The sequence below is a fragment of the Diachasma alloeum genome, unplaced genomic scaffold (genome assembly GCF_001412515.2).
Source record: "Diachasma alloeum isolate Michigan unplaced genomic scaffold, Dall2.0 Dall_scaffold_00178, whole genome shotgun sequence".
Taxonomy (NCBI): Eukaryota; Metazoa; Arthropoda; class Insecta; order Hymenoptera; family Braconidae; genus Diachasma; species Diachasma alloeum.
This window is the reverse complement of record NW_021680344.1, coordinates 547,539-569,074: the sequence shown is the minus strand read 5'-3', so window position 1 is coordinate 569,074 and position 21,536 is coordinate 547,539. Positions and strand designations below refer to the sequence as shown.

The 21,536-nt window shown below is 35.7% G+C and overlaps 1 protein-coding gene across 1 annotated transcript in view; it reads left to right on the top strand.

Annotated features, from left to right (window-relative positions):
- Positions 1–21,399, top strand: part of LOC107040392 (DE-cadherin) — a 39,788-nt gene extending 18,389 nt beyond the window's left edge. The window contains exons 2-8 of the mRNA XM_015260474.1: positions 9,157–9,230; positions 9,576–9,714; positions 12,565–12,803; positions 13,275–13,463; positions 13,551–16,998; positions 17,080–17,232; positions 19,154–21,399. Of these exons, the coding sequence (XP_015115960.1) occupies positions 9,157–9,230; positions 9,576–9,714; positions 12,565–12,803; positions 13,275–13,463; positions 13,551–16,998; positions 17,080–17,232; positions 19,154–19,296 (4,385 nt within the window). The 3' untranslated portion in view covers positions 19,297–21,399. The remainder of the gene's footprint in view (positions 1–9,156; positions 9,231–9,575; positions 9,715–12,564; positions 12,804–13,274; positions 13,464–13,550; positions 16,999–17,079; positions 17,233–19,153) is intronic.
- Positions 21,400–21,536: the final 137 nt, after the last annotated feature.

Genomic DNA, 21,536 nt, shown 5'->3' with positions numbered 1-21,536 from the left:
CTTTCGACTCTCGACAAGATAAGAGAAGAAATATACTCTCGTCTCGCGGCATCACTACTCTGTCATACTGAAATATACGCGGAAAAAAAAATTGAATTGAGTAAAAAATATACCCGAACAAGTATATTTTATACTCAATTCAAGTATATTTTTTTCCATATAACGAGCAAAGAATACTGTTGCGTAGTTTTTTTTGCGTTAAATCCGAATTTGGAAGTTCTTTTGCCGTCAACCGATACAATAAAAAAGTTATTAATTATTCAATGTAATTGTTTTAATCAATTTTTTTGAAGACTATCCAAGGTATCAAAAGATAATTGAAATGAAAAATGTTCTTCGTGTCAACCTAAACATGATTGCTGCTATGCATTTTTTTCCTATTCAAATTATTTCTGGACATATTGGGTGAAAGAGTCGCTCAGGACATTTGGATATCTCAGAAAATAATCCAGATATGAAAACATTCATATATGCAAATATGTTTAGTTTGACAAGAGAAACATTTTTGGTCTTATGTTTATAACAAAAATATGAATGCAAATTGAACTGTAATTGTTCAGAAATGATTCAATAAATAAATTAAAAAAAGAGAAACATTGTTCATTTTAATTCTTTTGCTACCTTGGATAGTTTCCGTGCGAACTCGATTTCAACAAGTGAAGTATTGATACCTTTTTTTTGCATCGGTTGTCGCCAAAACGACCTTCAAATTCGGATTCTACGGACCAAAAAATATGAAAAAAGACCAAGCCGATCCGTAACCCTCAATATGGATAGAAGGATTTAGTTCCTGTTAACGAGGCTTCTTAACTATTACCACGATCCGTTAATAATTAAGGAATTGTGGTAATAATTCAGAAGCAAATGGTTTCACCTTTTCTATCAGTGTATCGGGCGAGTGAACTAATATAAATATTACGTGGTGTTCGCCAATCCTTCCCCGTATCCAGCAATGCAATTATCAGCAATTAATTTAATAACAACTCCGATGAATTGATTGGTTGAGAATTAATTGATTTATTCGTAATAAATGAGAGCAATAATTATTCTGCGATCTAACTATAACTAACTACACTGAGAAAAAAATTTTCTAATATCTGAAGCATATTTTCTTGAGACAAGTAAATTTTCTTCAATTGCTTAATTCTCGCAGGCTTAATTCTCTCAACTCACATGACCCGAGAAAGGCCTCATGCTTTAAAATATTCTTGTACTCAAGTATGATTTTGTCGCAAATGAACTTACTTAAATCGCGTAGAAGAATCATCAATCTTCTAGTCTTTATTGTTTTCATGATTTTTTTGTTATGCACTTCCAATATTGCAATATGTAAAATATTCATGACATAACGCAGAACGAGTGATGAGTGAAAATTTATTCGAGTTCCGTGAAGTGCACACATTCTGAGATTTAAGCCATTGAAAATAATTTACTTCTCTCAAGAAAATATGTTTCAGATATTAGAAATTTGTTTTCTCAGTGTATAATCTGAACGCCTGATGTGATAACTATCGGAATTTTTTCGAATTTTTCATATAATAGTTGATATTGAATAGAAAAATAGCCTACGAATTTTGAGTCGGTTGCGATTAAAGGCCAATTCACAGTCGATGATAAACTCGCCCATATATTTGGCTAGCGGATATGGGACCTGTTTTCGGCCTTTAATCGGGGACCCGATTCGTTCGTGATGGATAAAGTTTGGTAACTACTAATGAATTTTAAATAATTGTAAATCAAATATGAGCAAATGAAGAAATATGGCCAAGTGAAAATTCCCAAATGTTGCGTATTTCCGTTCAAATCTCTCCATATTGAAAAAATCCAAATCGACTTCTGGCGATAGAAAATTTAGACTTGAAACCAAGGATCACAAGGGCCAGAATTAGGGTCAGGGGCAGAATAAAGATCATGTCAGGGTCGTATGGAGGTCATGTAGAGATCACATGTGGATCATATGAGGGTCATATGAGGTCCATATAGGGTTCACATGGGGCTCTCACTCCCAATCGGTTGCACCCACGGGGAGAAATGTTCAGTAAAAATTACGGAACCCACAATTCATTCACCGATTACGAAATCGACTCAGAAAATTGAAGTGGCGGTATCGTAATTTTTCACAGGATATTCAGATAAAAATTACAGAACGCTCCGGAAAAATTCCGCGACAGTTCCGTAAAATTTCCTACAACCACATTTCGCTCCGGAATTATGGAAAAGATACGTAATTTTTATTGAATATTTCTCTCCGTGCCCTGCACGAGGAGTTAAATTGGGACCTCTATAACTTATTTCAATAATTTAAACATTAACACAATAATTTTTATAATTTTTTTTTGTGAAAACACTCAATAGCTCAGCGAGCGTAAGAGTAGATCTACTTCAAAGGAATTCACCGATCCGTACGGAAGTATATTATGTATATATGGGATTTTTTGTGATGGACGAGTTTTGCGCTACGATTTCTCTCGAACGAACGATGCTATTCAATTTTTTTATCACGCAATCGATGTGTTTTCATGTAACTTAGTACTGATTTGATTCTGAACAGCATCGCTTCTGCGGTTCTTTAGATTTTACAATAAAACCTGTGAAAAAACGTCGAAAAATGACATTTTTTAAACAAATTTGGTGATTCTTTTCAGAGAAATGATGAGATTGCTTTCTTGTCATCATAATTGATGCAGCTTCGTATGAAATTCCTGAATGAAATTCCAGCAAAATCTTCTCAGCGGTTTCGGAGTAATTCGAACATGAATTTTTGAATGTGAAACTTTTCAAAGATTTTTCAATATAGGTCAATTTTTTTCATCATTATTTTTTTTCATTCTATATTTCTGTTCTTTTCATCAAGTGAATCAAACAAAACAAGTGGGCGATTGCTTTCAGTTGTGTCAATTATGGTGCCTGTTTTTGGTAATGAATTAGCAATATGCTTCCGAATGGATATTGGCCAAAATAAAGCCAAAAAATTCAGGCGTCGCTGAAGATCAGGGGACGCTACCCGTAGCAACCTCCCATAACCCCCCCTATCAACCCCCCTAGCAACCCTCCCTAGAAATCTTTCCTAGCAACCTCCCCCACCACCCACCTAGAAATCCTCCTTAGCAACCCCCCCTCATATGACTCCCATGAGACTCCCTTAAGACCGCCATAAGACCCTCATATGACCCCCATAAACCCCTATAAGACCACCATAAATCCCCGTAAGTCCGCCATAAACCCCCATAAGATCCCCATAAGACCCTCACACGAACTCCATAAACCCCCATATGACCCTCATAAGACCCCATAAGATCTCCATAAGACCCCCATGAAATCCTCTTAAGACTCCCATAAACCCCCATAAGACCTCCATAATCCCCCCATAAGACCCCCATAGGACCCCCATGAAACCCCCATAAGACCCCCATAAACCCCCATAAGATCCCCATAAACCCCCATAAGACCTCCATGAAACCCCCATAAGACTCCTATAAGGCCCCCATAAGGGCCTACCTTGCGCCAACCTTACGCCAACATTGGACAACCTTGGGCCAAATTTGAGAGAATAATTCAAAAACTAAAAGCGCAATCGACACCATCTTCGAACTCGGTCGGTATAACATAAAAACGAATATTTCTAGCCCTGATTCGATTGATTCAGATAATTATTTTTGAAGTTATCGTGAAAAAACTGAATCGGTCACATACACACATACACACGTACATACATACATACATACATACGAACAGGGTCTAAAAACATCAGATTTGGACTCTTGACCCCCAAATTAGTCATCTTCACGAAGAAAACTGGAAATTTAAATTCGGAGGAATACAATGCTTCCATTCCGAAGCAAAAACAGAAAATTTGAGCCGAGGAAATTGAATGGAAAACATCTCAATTGAGTAAGTTATATATAAAAATCTAATTCTAATGAACGGTGGAAGGGGAAACGAAGGAAGGGAATTACCTTCGTTCGGGAAATTTCACACCCACTCCAACCCACCCGCAATGGGAGCGAGCAACCAATAACCCAGTCGAATTTTGGTTTTAAATACACATCTGTCGTTATTTCGTCCATGTATAAAATGTTTTGACTTCATGGATGTATAACTTCCGATAACATTAACCCTCCTGAACTGGCTCAATGAGCACCGCGCCGCCCGTTTCCGAATTTTTCTTTTTTCAATGAAATGAGAGTCAATAAAAATCTGAAAAAATTACAATGCCTACTTTTAACTATATTGAATTTATTGGCAATTTTTATTTCGTTCATACTCACATCGATTGAGTACCAAAAAAGTTTAAAAATTCGAATCGCTTAGAATCCTCGTGTTTAACCTCTAAAAATCCCATTTCGGCACGAAATCAAATCAACTTTTTGCATTAAATCGACACTTTTTTCCTAGTTCTATTACCATTTTCTATTTATTAGAAGTTGAAACCTTCCTCTAAACCCAAAATTAATCATTTTTTTCCACTTTTTTTTTCACAAATGATAAAATAACACGGGCGGCGCCGTGCTAACCGAGCCAGTTGACTCGGTCGGCGGGCGAGCGCCAGTCCAGGAGGGTTAACAATGCTATCAATGTGCTCCTTAAATATCCTCGTTATTTATGAGGAATTGTGAATTTGAACTATGTAATGTCACTCTTTCATTAATTAACAATCCCTACAGGACGTTCACCGCAGTCTATAGATTATGCATGAATTTTTTTCCGGATTTTTTTCCCCTTTCGAAAATATTCACATCAAACAACTGCATATATGAATTCATGCATAAAGTATCGATTATAATTATAAATAATTTAAAATGAAATATAGGAAATTTTCGGAAACATTCATATGTAATCTAAATGTCATTACGAGCATTCTATATAAATTGGAGATTAATACCATCATTTATCTTTCGATTGGAATAGCTCAATGGGGACGCACGATGGTGTGAGGATTGTGAGTGTAATTGCATTCACCCAAAAAAACAAGCTTTGTTTTGAGGCTTACGCTCTTAAATTGACACTTCAAATCAAGACTTAAATTCTCAAATCGAAACCTTGCAAATTCTCAACTTGATACTTTGAAAGTCTCAAATTAAGACCCTCATATGTAACATAGATCCTCAAAATAACATGTTTGAAACTTTAAAATAGCATTTTGTTGTTTTTTTTAAATTGAGATCTCAAAGTCAAATTGGGACTTTCGGAACTCTCAACTTGAGAATTTCAAGCTTCAAATGAAGACTTTGGAAAATCTTATTTTCAAACCTTCAAAATCTTAAAATAAGGCATTATTTTTTAAGTGTATATCACTCGTCCCTGAAAGGAATTTTTCGGTTCACTTTCATTGTTGGGATATATTTTTCAATACTTTTATAAATTCTCCTTAGTGGACGAATCGGTGTTCCTGGGACTGGTCCCAACCGACGTCGAGAATACGCCCCCAGGGGGTGATGACCATTACAGATGATCTATTTTACCCGAATCTCCTTCAGAAAATACATGAAAGAGCAAAAACTCGTCATCCAAGAACATCTACCTAAAATCCTTTAAAAAAATCTTTATTTATAAATTGAGAACAAAAATGTGGAACGAAGAATATTTTTTACTTACATCATTCTCTTGAAAACACCAGAAATCAAAAACAAAATCGATTATTAATTGACACGTGGTAATGATACCCATCAAGGAAACCTCCATCAAATAATAATTAGTGAATATGAAATAGTGATCGATCAATATCCCCAACTTGATTACAATCCCTGGGAGTTTTTCCACCAATCAGTAAATGATGCCCAAATAATTTGACATTTGTGACAATCAACTTGGTACTAATGAGATTTGCATATCAAACGTTCAGCGTCATCCATATTTAATGACAATCAGGTTCCTTCACGCCCTTGAATAAATATCCCCGAAAAAGCGTGATCCTTTAATAATCTCTCTGTATTATAAAAATCCAAATCGACGTCTGGCAATGAAAATTTGGTACTCGAAATGAAGACTCCACAATTGAGGGTCGCAAAGGTCAAAATAAGGGTTATGAGGTTGGATTTTTTTGGGTTCTACGTTTGTGACCTTGCGAACCCTTGGGGCCTATAAAGTCATAAGGGCCATAAGGGTTAAATTAAAGTTATATGGGTCAGATTAAGGATACACCAAGGCTACAAAGTTATGAAGGTCAGAATAACGGTCCTAAAGGGTCAGAATAAGGGTCACAAGGGTCAGATTTAGGGTCACGAGGGGTATAATGAGGGTCAGATTAAAGGTCACAGAGATCAGATTAAGGGTCACACGGGTCAGAATAAGGATAAGGGTGGTGGCGAGCGAAGCGAGCAGGGGTTTTAACCCCCTAGTCAAATGATAGAAGTTTGTAGAACAGATATCAAAGATCAACGAAGGCATATTTTATAAATTCCATTAATTCATCTTTTCCATGATTCACTGATAAATTTTTTTGTTCCGATAAAAAAAAGTAACAAAAAATCTTTATCCATTTATCGTACACTGATAGTAGTATCGCATCCAGCCTGTCAGATACTCCAGGCTAATATGAGAGAACGATAAATATTTGGATCGCAAACTGTCCGTTGAAAATTGGTAACAATTTCCGGGATAAAATGTTAGAGTTGACAGGTGGTACTGGGTTATAGGTAGAGATATCATATATAAACTACACCACATTAAATCTCTAAAATATACATTTCATATATTTCAAATGGATGTATAAAATTCACATGAGAGTGAATTTCATCAGTGTATGCAAGTTTATACACAAAATGACGTACGAATGAACACGAAATCCTTCGCGTCCGGCAATTGAACGGTTCGATAATAATTTACGTAATGAGGACGCGGGATCTGCGTGGCGCACAATTGGCATGCAACCCCCTGCCATGGTGAATGGCCCCACATTGACGAATATTCCCTGAGTGACTGCAACCACATCTGCATTAGGGTTAAACTGCCACATATGCACATACGTAAGTGCATTATAGTCACCCTCGTGCTGCTACTATTATCTTCCCCTGCATACCTCGATTAAATCGGAGACCGTCCATTAAAAAAAAAAGCAAAAAAATCCATACATTCTTCCTATTTTCCTATTGTTTATTCTCTTATGCTTGTCTTACAACAAAGTTAATTCAAATGGAAATATTCAAGGTTGCTGTTCAGTAAAAAAGAAAAATGAAGAGAATTCTAAGAAACTTCTTACTTCGCCGGAAGGTGAAAATAACTCATCGAACTGAGGGTCGAATCACGCGATTCGACTCCACCCACCCCATCATATGGACTACAACCGCGTTATAGGCCATTCTTGCCAGAATTTTCAACTCAATGCAAAAATAATACCATAAGTTTTATTGACATTTTAACACAGACATCTGCGTGTCAACGTATAGTACAGTTTATTGTTTTCATGCAGAATGACGTATAAAGTCGCCGCGGAAATAACCAATGTGTGTCATAGTGCCATAATACTTCTGAGTAAAGAGCAGTGGATCGATGGATAATCCTAGTAATGGATATTTTTTCCTGGTTCTTTCGTAAATGAATATTCGAAACCTTGTTAGAGGCAAAAAATTGGATCATTCTGTTTTTAAACAAAGAATTAACTATGTGAAATGCCATTCCTCATTGCTTACCTGTTTCACATGATGAAATGTATCGGCTATGAAATACATATTGCAGTATTATTGGTCCTCCATACTCACTGACATTTATAGCAGTTCTGGAGTTTAAATGTTCCAAATTTCTGAAATGCACGAAGTTTTTCATCTCCCCACTGAATTAACTGTGCAAATAAAATTATATTTATCCAGAATTAACGACTATCCAATCACTTGAACGATGAAACTTTATTCACCTTATGGTATTATCGATCACATGTGGTGCACTGAATGCTGTCATAAATTCATGCATGCAACAGCCTTGACCCACATCACACTAACCCAGGTAGATGTGGAGCAATGGCCAGTCTCAATGTTCAATTATTTTTGCAGGAGTAATTTCTCTCGTCATTTAGCTTCCGAATTGTATTTGTCAAATCTGAAATTTCCATTTTTTTTTGTGTGACGATGACTAATTTTGGTCTCAGGAGTTCGAATAGTTTTTTTTTTCAAATTTAGTTTTTCGACGATTATTCAAAAAATGATCATCGAAATCTTTTCAATTATGGCTTAAAGTATTCGTTTGGGTGGTATCTCGGTCCAGTTCGAAGATAGTGGCGATCGAATCATTTGCTTTGAAATTATAGCCGTAAAAAGCATTTAATCGGGGTTTAATCATGATTTAGTCAGGGTTTAGTCAGATTTTAGTCGGAGTTTAGTCGGAGGTTAATCAGGGTTTAACCAAGGTTTCGTCAAGGTTTAATCAATATTCAGTGGAAGTTTAAACCAATTCAATTTTAATTTAATCGGAAACATAAAATTTAAATAATTTACGTACGACCGAGGAGATATCAACATTGATGCATCAGGAGCATGAACTCTTGGGATATCAAATTTTACATTCATTTTGTTTTCACTCAATCTGTCTAATTTAAAATAAATTCAGTTCACTAAAAAATGTTATCTCAAATTGTCTTAAAAAAAAAACCATTGAATTTCCCTGAGGTTAAACATCAGGAAGGATCCCTAATAATCTGAGATTAATGACAGAAAACCGAATAGGTACTTGTTTGTTTTAATTCGATTAATCCATTCGGAAGCAAATTGCTAATTTTTAGCAAAAAAACTATACTTAATTCAGGCCTGTGCAATGGACCACGTGTTTCTCTGGTGAAAGCTTTTCAGGTACTTTTTCAATTTTTTTTTCCTTTTTTTGTATTGTATGGTCAACTCTATGTGTGTGGCATGCCGGAACATTGGTGATTCGATACTGGGGGTAGACAAGGTGACAGACGAGATAGGAGCGATTTTTGCCTGTAATTACACGCTGACTCGCGGCTTTGCACCCCCCAAAGGGTTCGTCAAAATGCCCTGTTATTTCCGCTGCCTTTTGTACGGTCGATCATCACCTCGGCTAGCGCCCTCATTTTTCATATCCGCTTCTGTTTACCCATGTACATTTTTATTCCGGGAAAGAGCTGATAAAAATAAAATAAGTAATTTGATTAAACTAGAAAATTCACTGGAACTAAATCTAATAAAATCAAAATGAATTGATTCGCAGGTGAAACAACGAAGCTGAGGCACTTCAGGCACTTGGATACACGATCCCAGCACTTCAGTGTAGATGAATCATTGGTGAGTGCCTTATTGTTTATTCCAGGGCGGGTTTTATTCAATTTACTCATGACCTACTACAACTCAAATCCTGACTACGACAATTGTGGCAGGACTTTATATCGAATTTATTCGGTTTGAAATATTTAAAATGTCAAACACTCTACGGAGTTTATAAAACATCAGGCCTCAGAAGTAACTAGCTCTCAGACGTCTTATTTCGGGATCGTCAAAAAGTACATTCATGCATTATGCGGTGGCTTGATGAGATCTTCTTCTCGTATTTGACTACGTACAGTTTAATTCGAATTTATTTATTTATGATTCAATTTAACGGTTTTCCTATTTTTTTTTTTTCGTTCGCAGACGCGGGATGATAAACACAACCACAAACCTGTATTTTCGGATTGTTCGGCTTATGCACCAGTTGTTAAGGAAGAAGAGCCAGCAGGTACCATGGTAATTCAGGTTCATGCGGAGGATAGAGATCCACCCGATGAAGGAGGTAATTTAAGGATCAATTCATTGTTTGGACAATAATTGTCAAATGTTTTACATTCGATTTTCATGTTCGACAATGAAAAAGTCGTATGCCAATTCAAACAAATATCCAAGTCATCTTCATAGAGATGAAAAGTTTCTAGTTTCCTGTAAACATTGTTGTACTGGAATCTAGCGTGAAAAAATCTTCGAAATAAGCGGAATTTCCACCTAGTTTGAGAAAATTTTCCGTATAAATTAGAAAAGAAAAGTTCTAATTTTCTAATTTTCCCGCAAATCTCGTATAATTGTACTCAAATTAAGACACATTTCCTGTCAGGTGAAAGAAACTCTGGCTCTAAAATTTATATTTTTTTTTCATCAAGAACATCTGAATATTGAGCGTCATTCAAGTGACATTTTGCACAAACTTATTATTTTTTTAAGCATTCATTGTTTATAAATAAATGATTGAAATTATTTAAACTTTCGGAAACCTTATTTTTTAGAAATAAAATCGGTTACTGGTAAAATTCTGAATATGATTAAATTTGTTCAAACATTGTTTGTTTATAAATTACTTATAGAAAATGCTTGTAATTTTGAAAAATTGCTATTTTTAAATTATTTTATTGATCTATTTCCAAGAGTAAACTTTCTATTTTTTTTCAGATTGTTAAAATGTTATCTAACGGTTATAATATCGAGATTCTAATTCAGACCTGCAAAGTTTAAATAATAATATCAATAAAATGTCTGGAAACTTCGGGTCAAATGGGGGTCAAATGAAGGCTCTCATGTTCGACCACAATAGTAGAAAAGCATTTCACTGGAGACAAAATAGCCAAAGTACTAGGGTATCTTTAAGTGCATTTTCATTTTTGATGATTTACCAGTTCTAAAAGTAATCTACTTATGTTCATAAATCCTTCGTTATTCAACGTATTTTACCTTATACCTTGACTCAATTAACGTTTAATTATTCTAGAATTCTTTAGACGTTAGACTGTTATTAGTTTAAGAAAACCACGATTCTTAATTTGAAATAAGTAGGTTTTGGGTACTGAATTTTTGTGATTTTTCATCTGAAATAAAATAACTAGTTTCTTATTTTTATTACAATGCCTCCTAGAAGCATGAGTTTCTCAAAATTGGTAACTTGGTTCTGGAAAGTAGAAACTTTCTTTTCTCTGTGTGTGTCCAGTTGAGTTCATGCCAAATATGTGGGCGTCTGCATAAAATTGTATATTTTGTCATTCCGGCCGTAAGGCAGCGTTTCACGGACGCGGAGTGAAGCTTCGCTCCGCGTCCGTGAATCTCTGCCTACGGCCGTCATGACAAAATGACAAAAAACTTTTTCATCACACTGTGGCGAAAAGTGAACTTTTCGGCACGCTCCGCGTGCCTAAAAGTCCAATTTCCGCCACATTGTGATGAAAAATATTGTTTGTAACTCGTGAAAAAATGTTTTTTAGCTCGTGGGCTCGTGGGGTTTATATCACTATATGTGTGGTAGCTAAGCTATGCAGGAAATCTGAACGGGAATAATATAGTTGAAAAATTCGAATATTGAAATTTAAAAAAATGTTGAACCTTTGGATGTAATGAAAATGCTTATGGAATTATTATGAACAATAAATTTATATGCACATTTAAAAAAAAGTTGAAGAATAATGTTTTAAAAAACAAAAACAAACCAAAAAATTATGAATTTCAACAGCGGACAGTTCATTCCGAAGATGTTTATTTCCACACTTGGAAAATGGGACTAATTTCACTCTTAGATGCACCTAATTTCTTGAAGCTTACAACGTGAATTTTTCATTGAGCAAGTTTTTGAACATCATTTTTCAAATTTTTTGTGCCGGTTAGGTGTATGTCGAAGAATAATAACTCGTGGTTTGGCAGAATAAAGGTGTTGTATTTAGCACGCTAGATATGTTTACATCGAGTTTGAAAATCGGACCGACACTCGACTGATTTATTTGGTCGGGAGCGTGCGGGTTTGAATACCTTTTGTTATGGAAGGTTCAAGAATTGTCCAGAAATTTCGAGTGGATATAGTAGAATATTCAAGACGCCTTAACTAAATTTCGAAATAATAATTCGTTTATGGCTCGCGTCACATTGTTCTCAAATCGCATCATAATTAAGGCGGACATTAACTCCTTTTTAAAAAATGAATGAATAACTTATGATCAAAAATAATATATATAAATCACTAGCCAATCATGTGCGCGGAAAGCGCGCGCCCCCTTGCCTAGTCATTGAAAACTGGATAATAGTTCAAATCTACTTGAACCATTTTATCACTTCGCTACACTGTTAGAAAATTACTCATGAAATTTCAAGTAAAAAAACTTGAACTTTTTTACAACGACAAAGTACCATGAAATTTCTATACTATATTTCTTCATTGACGAATCAGTTAATTTCTTGAATATTCAAGCAATTCTCGATTTTCAGGTTCATACGGCCCTGAAAAACCGTGAAAATTTGAAAAATTCAGACAACCTTTTCGAATACACAATCTATTAAAAATTGAATTGTATATGATGTTCAATTTTCACGGTGGGTGTGGAAATTCAAGCTTTCATTGACAAATCAATGATTATTCAACATGAAAACCCCACTTTTCTTGAATTTTCAAGATGAATGAGAAATTTATTGAACGCTTTCATTTGAAATTGAATTCAGCATCACAACATCGAAAATTCAGATGACGCCGTGACTGAAATTTCAAGAAATTTCTAACAGTGCACTGATTTTTGTCAACAAAAAAAGAGTTCTAGAAAGAATTTTGTCATTTCCTTTAGATTCCTAGATAAATAATTGAGGACTTGTCTGGTACTAATATTCTCATTCATTACTTCAGGGACAATAACATATAGCTTTGTGACTGCACCTGGTGAAAAGCTCAAGTTTGAAATAAACAACGTAACCGGTTTCATAAAAACAACCCAAATGCTCGACAGAGATGAGCCAGCACGCGAGAAGGAAGCCTATTTAACTGTTTTAGCAACAGACAATGGACGTCCCCAATTGGATGACGTTTGTACCTTTAAAGTCACCATTGAGGATGTCAATGATAATTCGCCAGTATTCGACAAAGTGGTAAGTCATTACAATCCAACCCTCTAATTAAAAAGTTACCTCTCATTGCGGTACACAAAATACTATCAAAGTTTTTCTCTTCTTACGCTTTTGAGATGTGGCTATTAATCAAATTTTGTGCTTTTCAACATTTCTCTCTCTGAAATCAGGTCTCACGGGGATATTCAATATACAAGGTTGGTCTACAACTTTCGGTGTGATGGTTACTGTCATTGTCCCATTTACATTTATTTATTTTCAATTGTCTCTCTGATTTTTATTTATTCATCATATACAAAATTATAAATAATGAATATACAATTTCGTTGAGAATATTGAGCACAGGATTGAACCGAAAGTTGTTGATGTCATTTCGAGTGTGAGAACAATTGCATGCAACTGTCGTTGAATAAATCATCAGTTTATTACCCAGTGTATCAAATTTCCCATTAGCATTCATTTAATTCTTGCTACGTTTTTGTCTAATTAAAGGTATACACGGAATCAGTACCGCAAGATTTGCGAATAGATCACGAAGTAATGAGGGTATCAGCAACCGATATCGACGATGGTAATAATTCGGTAGTACGTTACAGCATATCATCAAAACGCCCAGAAGACAGTGGATATTTTCGAATAGACGAAAAAACTGGTGTAATATTCCTAAACCAAACAATCGACGTAAGAAATAACACTATCATAAAGATTGCAATTTAATCCACCCCCTCATTGGCATAATTTTCACATAATCATTTTATTTCTCCCCAGCGAGATCCAGAGTACAAATTCCGTTTGATAGCGAGAGCCGAGGATCTTGGTAAAGAGCCCCGTGGAAATGACATAGATTTGGACATTCGCGTTGTTGAATCACACAAGAAAGCACCAGCATTTCTACCACGATCCCTTGAACCCATTCGTATACGTGAAAACTTCAGTGACTTTGATGCAACGATTGTACGTCTGGAGGGAGTTTCAAACATAAATGACAGTCCAGATTTACTATTTGAACTTTTGCCTGGTAGAACAGAACAAACAAACAAAGGTAATACCTTCAGATTGGAGTCATCAAAAAATACAGCTGACATTAAACTCGCTCAACATTTGGATTATGAGAGTAATACTGAGTATACATTGATCGTTCGTGTACAAAATAAGTATAATTTAGCTGCTGAAACTGTCGTTAACATTGAAGTACTCGATGTTAATGATAATATACCAGTATTTCGTGAAATGAAAAAGGGTAGTGTTCTTGAGAATGAACCGGCTGGTGTGCCTGTTATGCAAGTACGTGCCATTGATGCTGATGGTACATCAGCACACAATCAGGTCACTTATTATCTCAGTAATTTTCAAAACCACTTTGCCATTGACAAAAATACTGGTAACATAACAACGAAGACTGTATTCGATAGAGAAGCGGAGGATACGTACAATGTTAAAGTAATAGCAATCGATAATTCACCCAGTGCCCTATTCAAGAGTGGTGAGCCCAACAAAGGTGAGCAAGATTTTAGAATTGAAATTGCTGACAAAAATGACAATCCACCGCGTTTCACACAGCCCGTCTACACAGCCAATGCAATACTCGAGAATGCCAACATAAATGCTCTAGTTACCGAAGTTAAAGCGCTGGATGAGGACACAGCTAGTCCCGTTATTTACAGTATAATATCTGGCAACACTGATGATAGCTTCTACATCGAGGGTACAACCGGTAAAATACGTGTCAATCGACCCCTTGATTACGAAAAAATAACCGAGTATAATTTAACTGTTCGTGCATTTGACGGTGTATTCGACGATGACGCTATGGTTAAAATATTCATTGAAAATGTTAATGATAATCCACCAGTTTTCGAAGAATTTGACATGTATCCAACGATTGAAGAGGAAAAACTTGTTGACGGATGTATAACAACGGTGAAAGCTTATGATCCCGATATAAAAGATAGAAATGCAGATCAGCGTATTGCTTACTTCATCGTTAAAGAGGATCAAAAACCACTGATTGGCATTGACAAATCTGGCTGCATGACACTGAAGAAACCGCTGGACAGAGATCCTCCAAATGGATATCCAATGTGGTCGGTAATTGTTCTGGCTATGGACGATGATGGCTCACCGAAGGCACTCCACGGCCATGTTACTATCAACATAACGCTCATCGATATAAATGACAATGCCCCATTTTTAGATATGCAACAGCCAGTGGTTTGGTACGAAAATGAACACCCTGGTAATATAACTAGACTCAAAGCCAGAGACTGGGACTCCGACGATAATGGCCCACCATTCAAATTCAGCATTGATCTGAATACTGCTGACGAAGTGATAACAAGTAAATTTGCCATTATTGGTGACGATCTTCAGGCTAAAGTGATGTTTGATCGGGAGGAGAGAAAAAGTTATAATATACCAATTGCTATAAGTGACAGTGGAATTCCCACCATGACTGGCACATCGACACTTACAGTTGTCATTGGTGATCAGAATGACAATGCGATGGAGGAGGGATCGAGTTCAATATTTGTGTATAATTACAAAGGTATGGCTCCAGACACGGAAATTGGTAGGGTGTATGTCAATGATCCTGATGATTGGGATTTGCCGGACAAAACATTCAACTGGTATGGACAGAGCCATGGTGGTTTTCGTTTGAATCCAACAAATGGTATGATAACGCTTCTCTCAGGGATTAAAAACGGTACATTTTTACTTAAATTCAAAGTCACTGAGGAGAGTCAACTTATTGCACTACATGAGGTAGACGCTTACGTCAATGTTACGGTTAAGGAGATACCTGAAGAGGCGGTTATGGAGTCTGGATCAATAAGACTGTACGGAGTTACTGCTGAGGAGTTTGTAACACCTAATGACGCAGGTATCAGTAAAAAGGGTATCTTTCAGGAGAGATTTGCAACATTGTTGAATAATACCATCGAAAATGTCGATGTATTCACTGTACTTCATTCCCCACATTACAATAATAAGAGTCTACTCGATGTGAGATTTTCAGCGCACGGAAGCCCTTACTATGCACCTGAGAAATTAAACACAATTGTCGCTCAGAATTCTAAAGAAATTTCCGAGGAACTCGGCATTGATATTATGCTTATCAACATTGATGAGTGCTTGTTTGAAAGGACTCACTGCAACAATTCTTGCCGTAGTGATTTGAATATAGATACAGTGCCATATGCTGTTTATACAAATACAAGTTCATTCGTTGGAGTGCGTGCTGTTGTTGATCCAGTGTGTATGTGCCACGTGGCTAAGCCAATAATGTGCCTCAACGGTGGAACACCACTGCTCGACCGCTGTGAGTGCCCTCCAGGTCTAGAGGGGCCACGTTGTGAATTACTTGGAATTGGATTTCATGGTGATGGATGGGCTGTTATGCCACCACCTGGACAGGCGTGTGATGACTCTCACTTGGGGCTTGAATTAATGCCATACGTTGATGATGGTCTTGTATTTTATTTTGGACCTATGAGTTACAGTAAATTACTTGGGGTACAGGATTTTATGGCACTAGAAATACGCAATGGTTTTGCTGTACTTCATGTGGATTATGGAAGTGGTACAGTGTCACTTGATCAAACAAAGATTAAATTAACTGATGGGAAAAGTCACAGGGTCGATGTGTATTGGACAAAGACAACTATTGAAATGAAAGTCGATAATTGTGGAATTTCTGCGTGTATGCTTCTGACAGCACCAGTTGGGCCAAATGAATTTTTGAATGTCAATAGTCCACTACAGATTGGTGGAACGTTTACGAATTTAAAGGAGATGGCGCGTTTGTTTGGATGGAGCTATGATCCTGTTGACAGAGGATTTTCAGGATGTATTAGGAATATGACAATCAATAGCAATACGTATAATCTTGGTAGGCCAGCATTATCGAAAAACGCTGATCCAGGCTGTGGTCGTGGTATGGCGAAAGCAGTCTCTTTTAGAATTGATTCATATTTCCTAGTTGCTATATTAGTTTGTGTTGCTATTCTGCTGATACTGCTGCTGGCGGTTGTTGTACATAGGAGAAAGCGTGATGATTTGTACAAGGATATGGATGACATAAGGGAAAACATCATCAATTATGAGGATGAGGGGGGTGGTGAAGTTGATACGGGATACGATTTGAATGTTTTAAGGCGTATTTATGATGCACCACCTATTGATTCGAAAATTGCACCGTCTGCACACCAAGGACGAGGTGAATATTATCAACTTATCTGTCATTCTCGATGTCACATGTTAGTTATTTTTCAATGGATTTTTTCATTGGTTTTTTCAGCACCTGATGAAGTGCCAGATATTTGTGGATTCTTAGACAGTAAGAAGGAGAGCTGTGACAAAGATCCAGACACCAATCCTTTCGACGATGTCAGGCATTATGCTTATGAGGGAGAAGGGAACTCCGATGGATCTTTGTCTTCATTAGCATCATGTATGTATTGGTTTTACTCTTCTGAAGGAATTGTTGGAATCATTGTTGATCTCCACCAAGTGAAAATTATGGAGTTTGCTTAATATCTACCCGAAAGAAAATTCTTGAACATCTCAATATCATTTGTATTTATTCCACAAAAGACGAAAATAGACGCTTAAGGGGAGACTGGTATGAAATTTCTGACGCATTGAAAATCGATTATACAGGGTGACGTCAGCACCTTGTTTACAAATTGTGAGAAAATATAGAATAGAAAATCAGTAATTGAATGGCATAAGAATTATGAAATTACGATAATAAATTTTTGAATAGTGAGCATTAGAATTTTTCAATGATTGACCCAATAACATCATGGGAGGCTCCCACCATGTCACCATGATTGAAAATGTCGCGATGATTTTAGCAACTTTATGCGCGATAGTTTGAGCAATGTTCATTGCAGCCATGAATCGATAATTTTATCAACAACATGATGAGCCATATGAACTATCATATCAAGTCTCATTGACAACTGCGTCATCGTTTACCATCATGGCGTTACCCAATCGCAATGTAATTGGCTGAATTTAGTAATTTTTGTACTATTGAATTTTCGATTTTCCATTCTATATCTGCCTGAAATATGTAAAGAAACTGCTGCCGTCACCCTGTATATATCTAAAAATGAATAATCTCTCTTTATTATAAAAATCCAAATCGACTTCTGGTGATAAAAATTTGGGACTCGAATTTAAAACTTCAAAATTAGGGGTCATAAGGGTCAAAATAAGAGCCGCGGGGGTCATATGGGGGTTGGCGAGCGTAGCGAGTAGGGGTGTAACAAAAAAATTAATTGTTTATTGTTCGTTAACTCCGTGAGCGGGTTGAATAAAAAAGTGTAAAATAACAATTACGAATTAGTTTTTTGAAATTTGACTCCTACATAGCTAATTCCATTTTGTCTCTATATTATAAAAATCAAAATCGACTTCTGGTGATAAATATTTGACACTCGAAATTAAGACTCCGAAATTGATGGTCATGAGGGTCACGAGGGTCAATATAAGGGCCATGAGGTTCAAAATAATGATTACAAGAGTCAAAATGAGGTTCACGAGGGTTACATTAAGGATCACAAGCGTCAGATTAAGGGCCCAAATAGGGATAACAAGAGTACGATTAAGGGTTTAAATAAGTGTCACAAGGATCACATTAAGGATTACAGGGTCAGAGTAAGGGTCCAAATAAGAAACATAGGGGTCAAAAACCAAGGGTCAGAAGCTTAAGGTCACAAGGGTCAGAATAAGGATCATGGGGGACTATTTTTGATAAATTATCCCTCAACTCATAGAAACTGATTGAAATCAATTGTTTGGTTACATTTTGACTGAATCCAACCGTCGGTACACTACATAAGGCTCGATAAACAGATTAGTTGTTCGAGCACTCCGGATAAATGTCATTTGAGGAATTTAATGCACTCTGTGTAATTCATATGAATATTGTAATTCGTGCAGAAATGACTGCACTTTGAGAGGAAAACAATGGAAATGGATTTCGATGCCTTTAAATATTTAGTCCTTCGAAATTATGCCGCACGGGTGCTCCAAATTCGGCTGTTTGGGTCTCATTCGAAAACTGCTGCCACCACGGCATAATCGAATTTCAATGTAGGAGAAATCTCATTCCAATATCCCGCCATTTAAAACTCATAGTAGTCTCTTCTCAATCCCCAAACGATATTTTATCAACAGAAAAAAAAGGCAAAAAATTCAGGCAATGAAAAGTAAAATAAAATTCATAGCAGAAGGAAAAAAGATCAAATAATTGTTCACAAGAGTTTAAATAAGTTTTTGTTCTCCATTAAAAAATTGTTTCAACAGTTTAAGTTGTTTCATCATACGATCTTTCCTCACATTTGTTTTCTTTTTGTATCCAGGTACTGATGATGGAGACTTGAAGTTCAACTATCTCTCCAACTTCGGCCCGAGGTTTAGAAAATTAGCCGATATGTACGGCGAAGAGCCGAGCGATGAAGAAAGCGATGGTGTAGAAGAGCGTGAAAGTGAAAGTTGGTGTTAATGCGCTGTTGTCCCCTTGTGTATCAATAATATGAGGGCAATAAATGAACTGTTCAATTACAGATTATGGAAGAACGTAGTTTCCACTATGAACAATTGTTAGTTGCAAGATATCGATCTTGCTTGTACTTAAAAGAAAAACGCAGCTAATTCCAGGCTGACGCCTGCAAGAATTATATTGAAAAAGAGACGAAACATGTGTTAAAAGTGAAATACGATAATCGGATTTGACTTTCGTAACGCCAAAGAATGAGACACGAAGGATGCTCAGAGAACGGAGAATTAACGTTAATATGGTATTTAAAAATTTCTCTGAGACTCGTCGATTTAACAGGGACTCTGAATACTTTTCTACAATGAAAGTCAGACGTTTATGATTTTTTCTCGTCGTTATGACATTTTTTAAATAATCGTTTTCGTTTCGCTAATGACCGTAGGAAAATATCCAGAATTATCCCCAGACAGAAAATCGCAGGGAGTGGGAATCTTTGAAGACCGTGAAGAGCAGATTAACACATATCAGATTTAAAACGATTTAATGGGTGATTGTGGCTGAATTAGTCTCAATTATTCAATTAACCTGAATCCGAAAAATACTTTATTGGGAAAAAGAGATTGGAGATAATTGAATTGGATTGGATTAATCAATTAAATACGAAAATTTGATAAAACAAACCATCAAATACATATTTTTCCATTTTTTGGAAAGAATCTGCATCGCTAAATTTTTAGTCCCTTATCTCCTTTCTATTATTGATTATTTATCAAAATGGAAAAATAAACATTCTTCACCCAATTTGCATGTTGAAATTAAAAAATCCATGAAAAGCCCCAATTTAGATGTACACTGACGCTCTTGCACAAAAATTCATTGCATATATTTTTTTTTGTCAAGCTGCAGCATCAAGTTGTAGAACTAATAATTGTCAGTGATAGGACATGAATGCGAAACTGTGTTATGCATAAAAATGACTGAATCGCATACACCAGATTAATCATACTATATATAAATCGTATATATTTCCTTGTTTACTTGTCATTTATAGCAAAAGATATTTTCTTTTCCTCTATTTTTTATGAATTTATCAGTTAACAGAAAACAGGATAGTATTTGACTGAATTTCAAAATATAATATCATTTTTTTTCAGTTTCCTTAATTCATTTAAAACGCAAAATATGATATCAATTTAAATAGGTGTGAATGTTTATACTGCGAATGAATTGATGTCAAAAAATAATTGTCAATACTCTTGAGATTCGTGGACATGAATAACTCTCGAGGCTATAACTGAATCATGTATTACTGATGTAAAAAGAGACATTAGAGGAGCAATTTTTTAGGATACTATTGTATGTGAGTAGATGTAAAATAATCATTATGAGGAAAATGTGTTTCTGGAAAACCGGAACATGAAAAATGAACTGTATCTTTACTTTGCAATGTATGAATACTGATTCAATTTATATCGAATATTTTAATGATCAACTTGCGCGAATTCTTAATTATTAGAAATTTTTGTGAAAGGAAAATGACGAATTATTGCAGGGTGCATTCTTTGGTTTAACTAGAAAACTAATTAATTGAGAGCCATTATTGGAAATCGGTAATTGTATTGAGTCTGAAACTAGAGGAGAAATAATTATTTAGAATGGTTTTTTTATTTAATCAGGGGATATCATGTATAAACTGACAAGCATGACCCCTGCTGTGGTGAATTTAATTTATGACAATGACGCGTAAAACCACAGACTCCAATAAAATTAAAATATCAAAATTAATTGAACAAACAAAAACGAGCTTCAAAAGTAGTTAATTTATTCGATAAAATGTGGCATGTGTTGTAGCAAACATTTCTCCAAAATTGTTCGCTGACGAGAAGCGATTACAGAAAGCCTCACCGTTTAAATGCTTCCATAAATGAAAATAAACAGAAATTAATGAGCGTTATTACTTTTACGTTTTATAGAAAAAAAATCGGCTGTTGACTGTATTTGATAGAAAAGCAATCCAATATAATAAATGTAAAAACAATATTGTGGAATATTTCCACAGATAACTGCGATGAACTTCAATTATATCATATTAAGAATTTCTTTTAATAACTAGTGTCTATTAACTCATTTTTTTCAATTTCGATTATTTTGTAATAATTCTTTTTGTACAAAATGAAAAAAAAAGAGAATCATCAGCTCTGTATAACGTATCAAAAAAAAAAAAAAAATATACGTAATAACTTCGT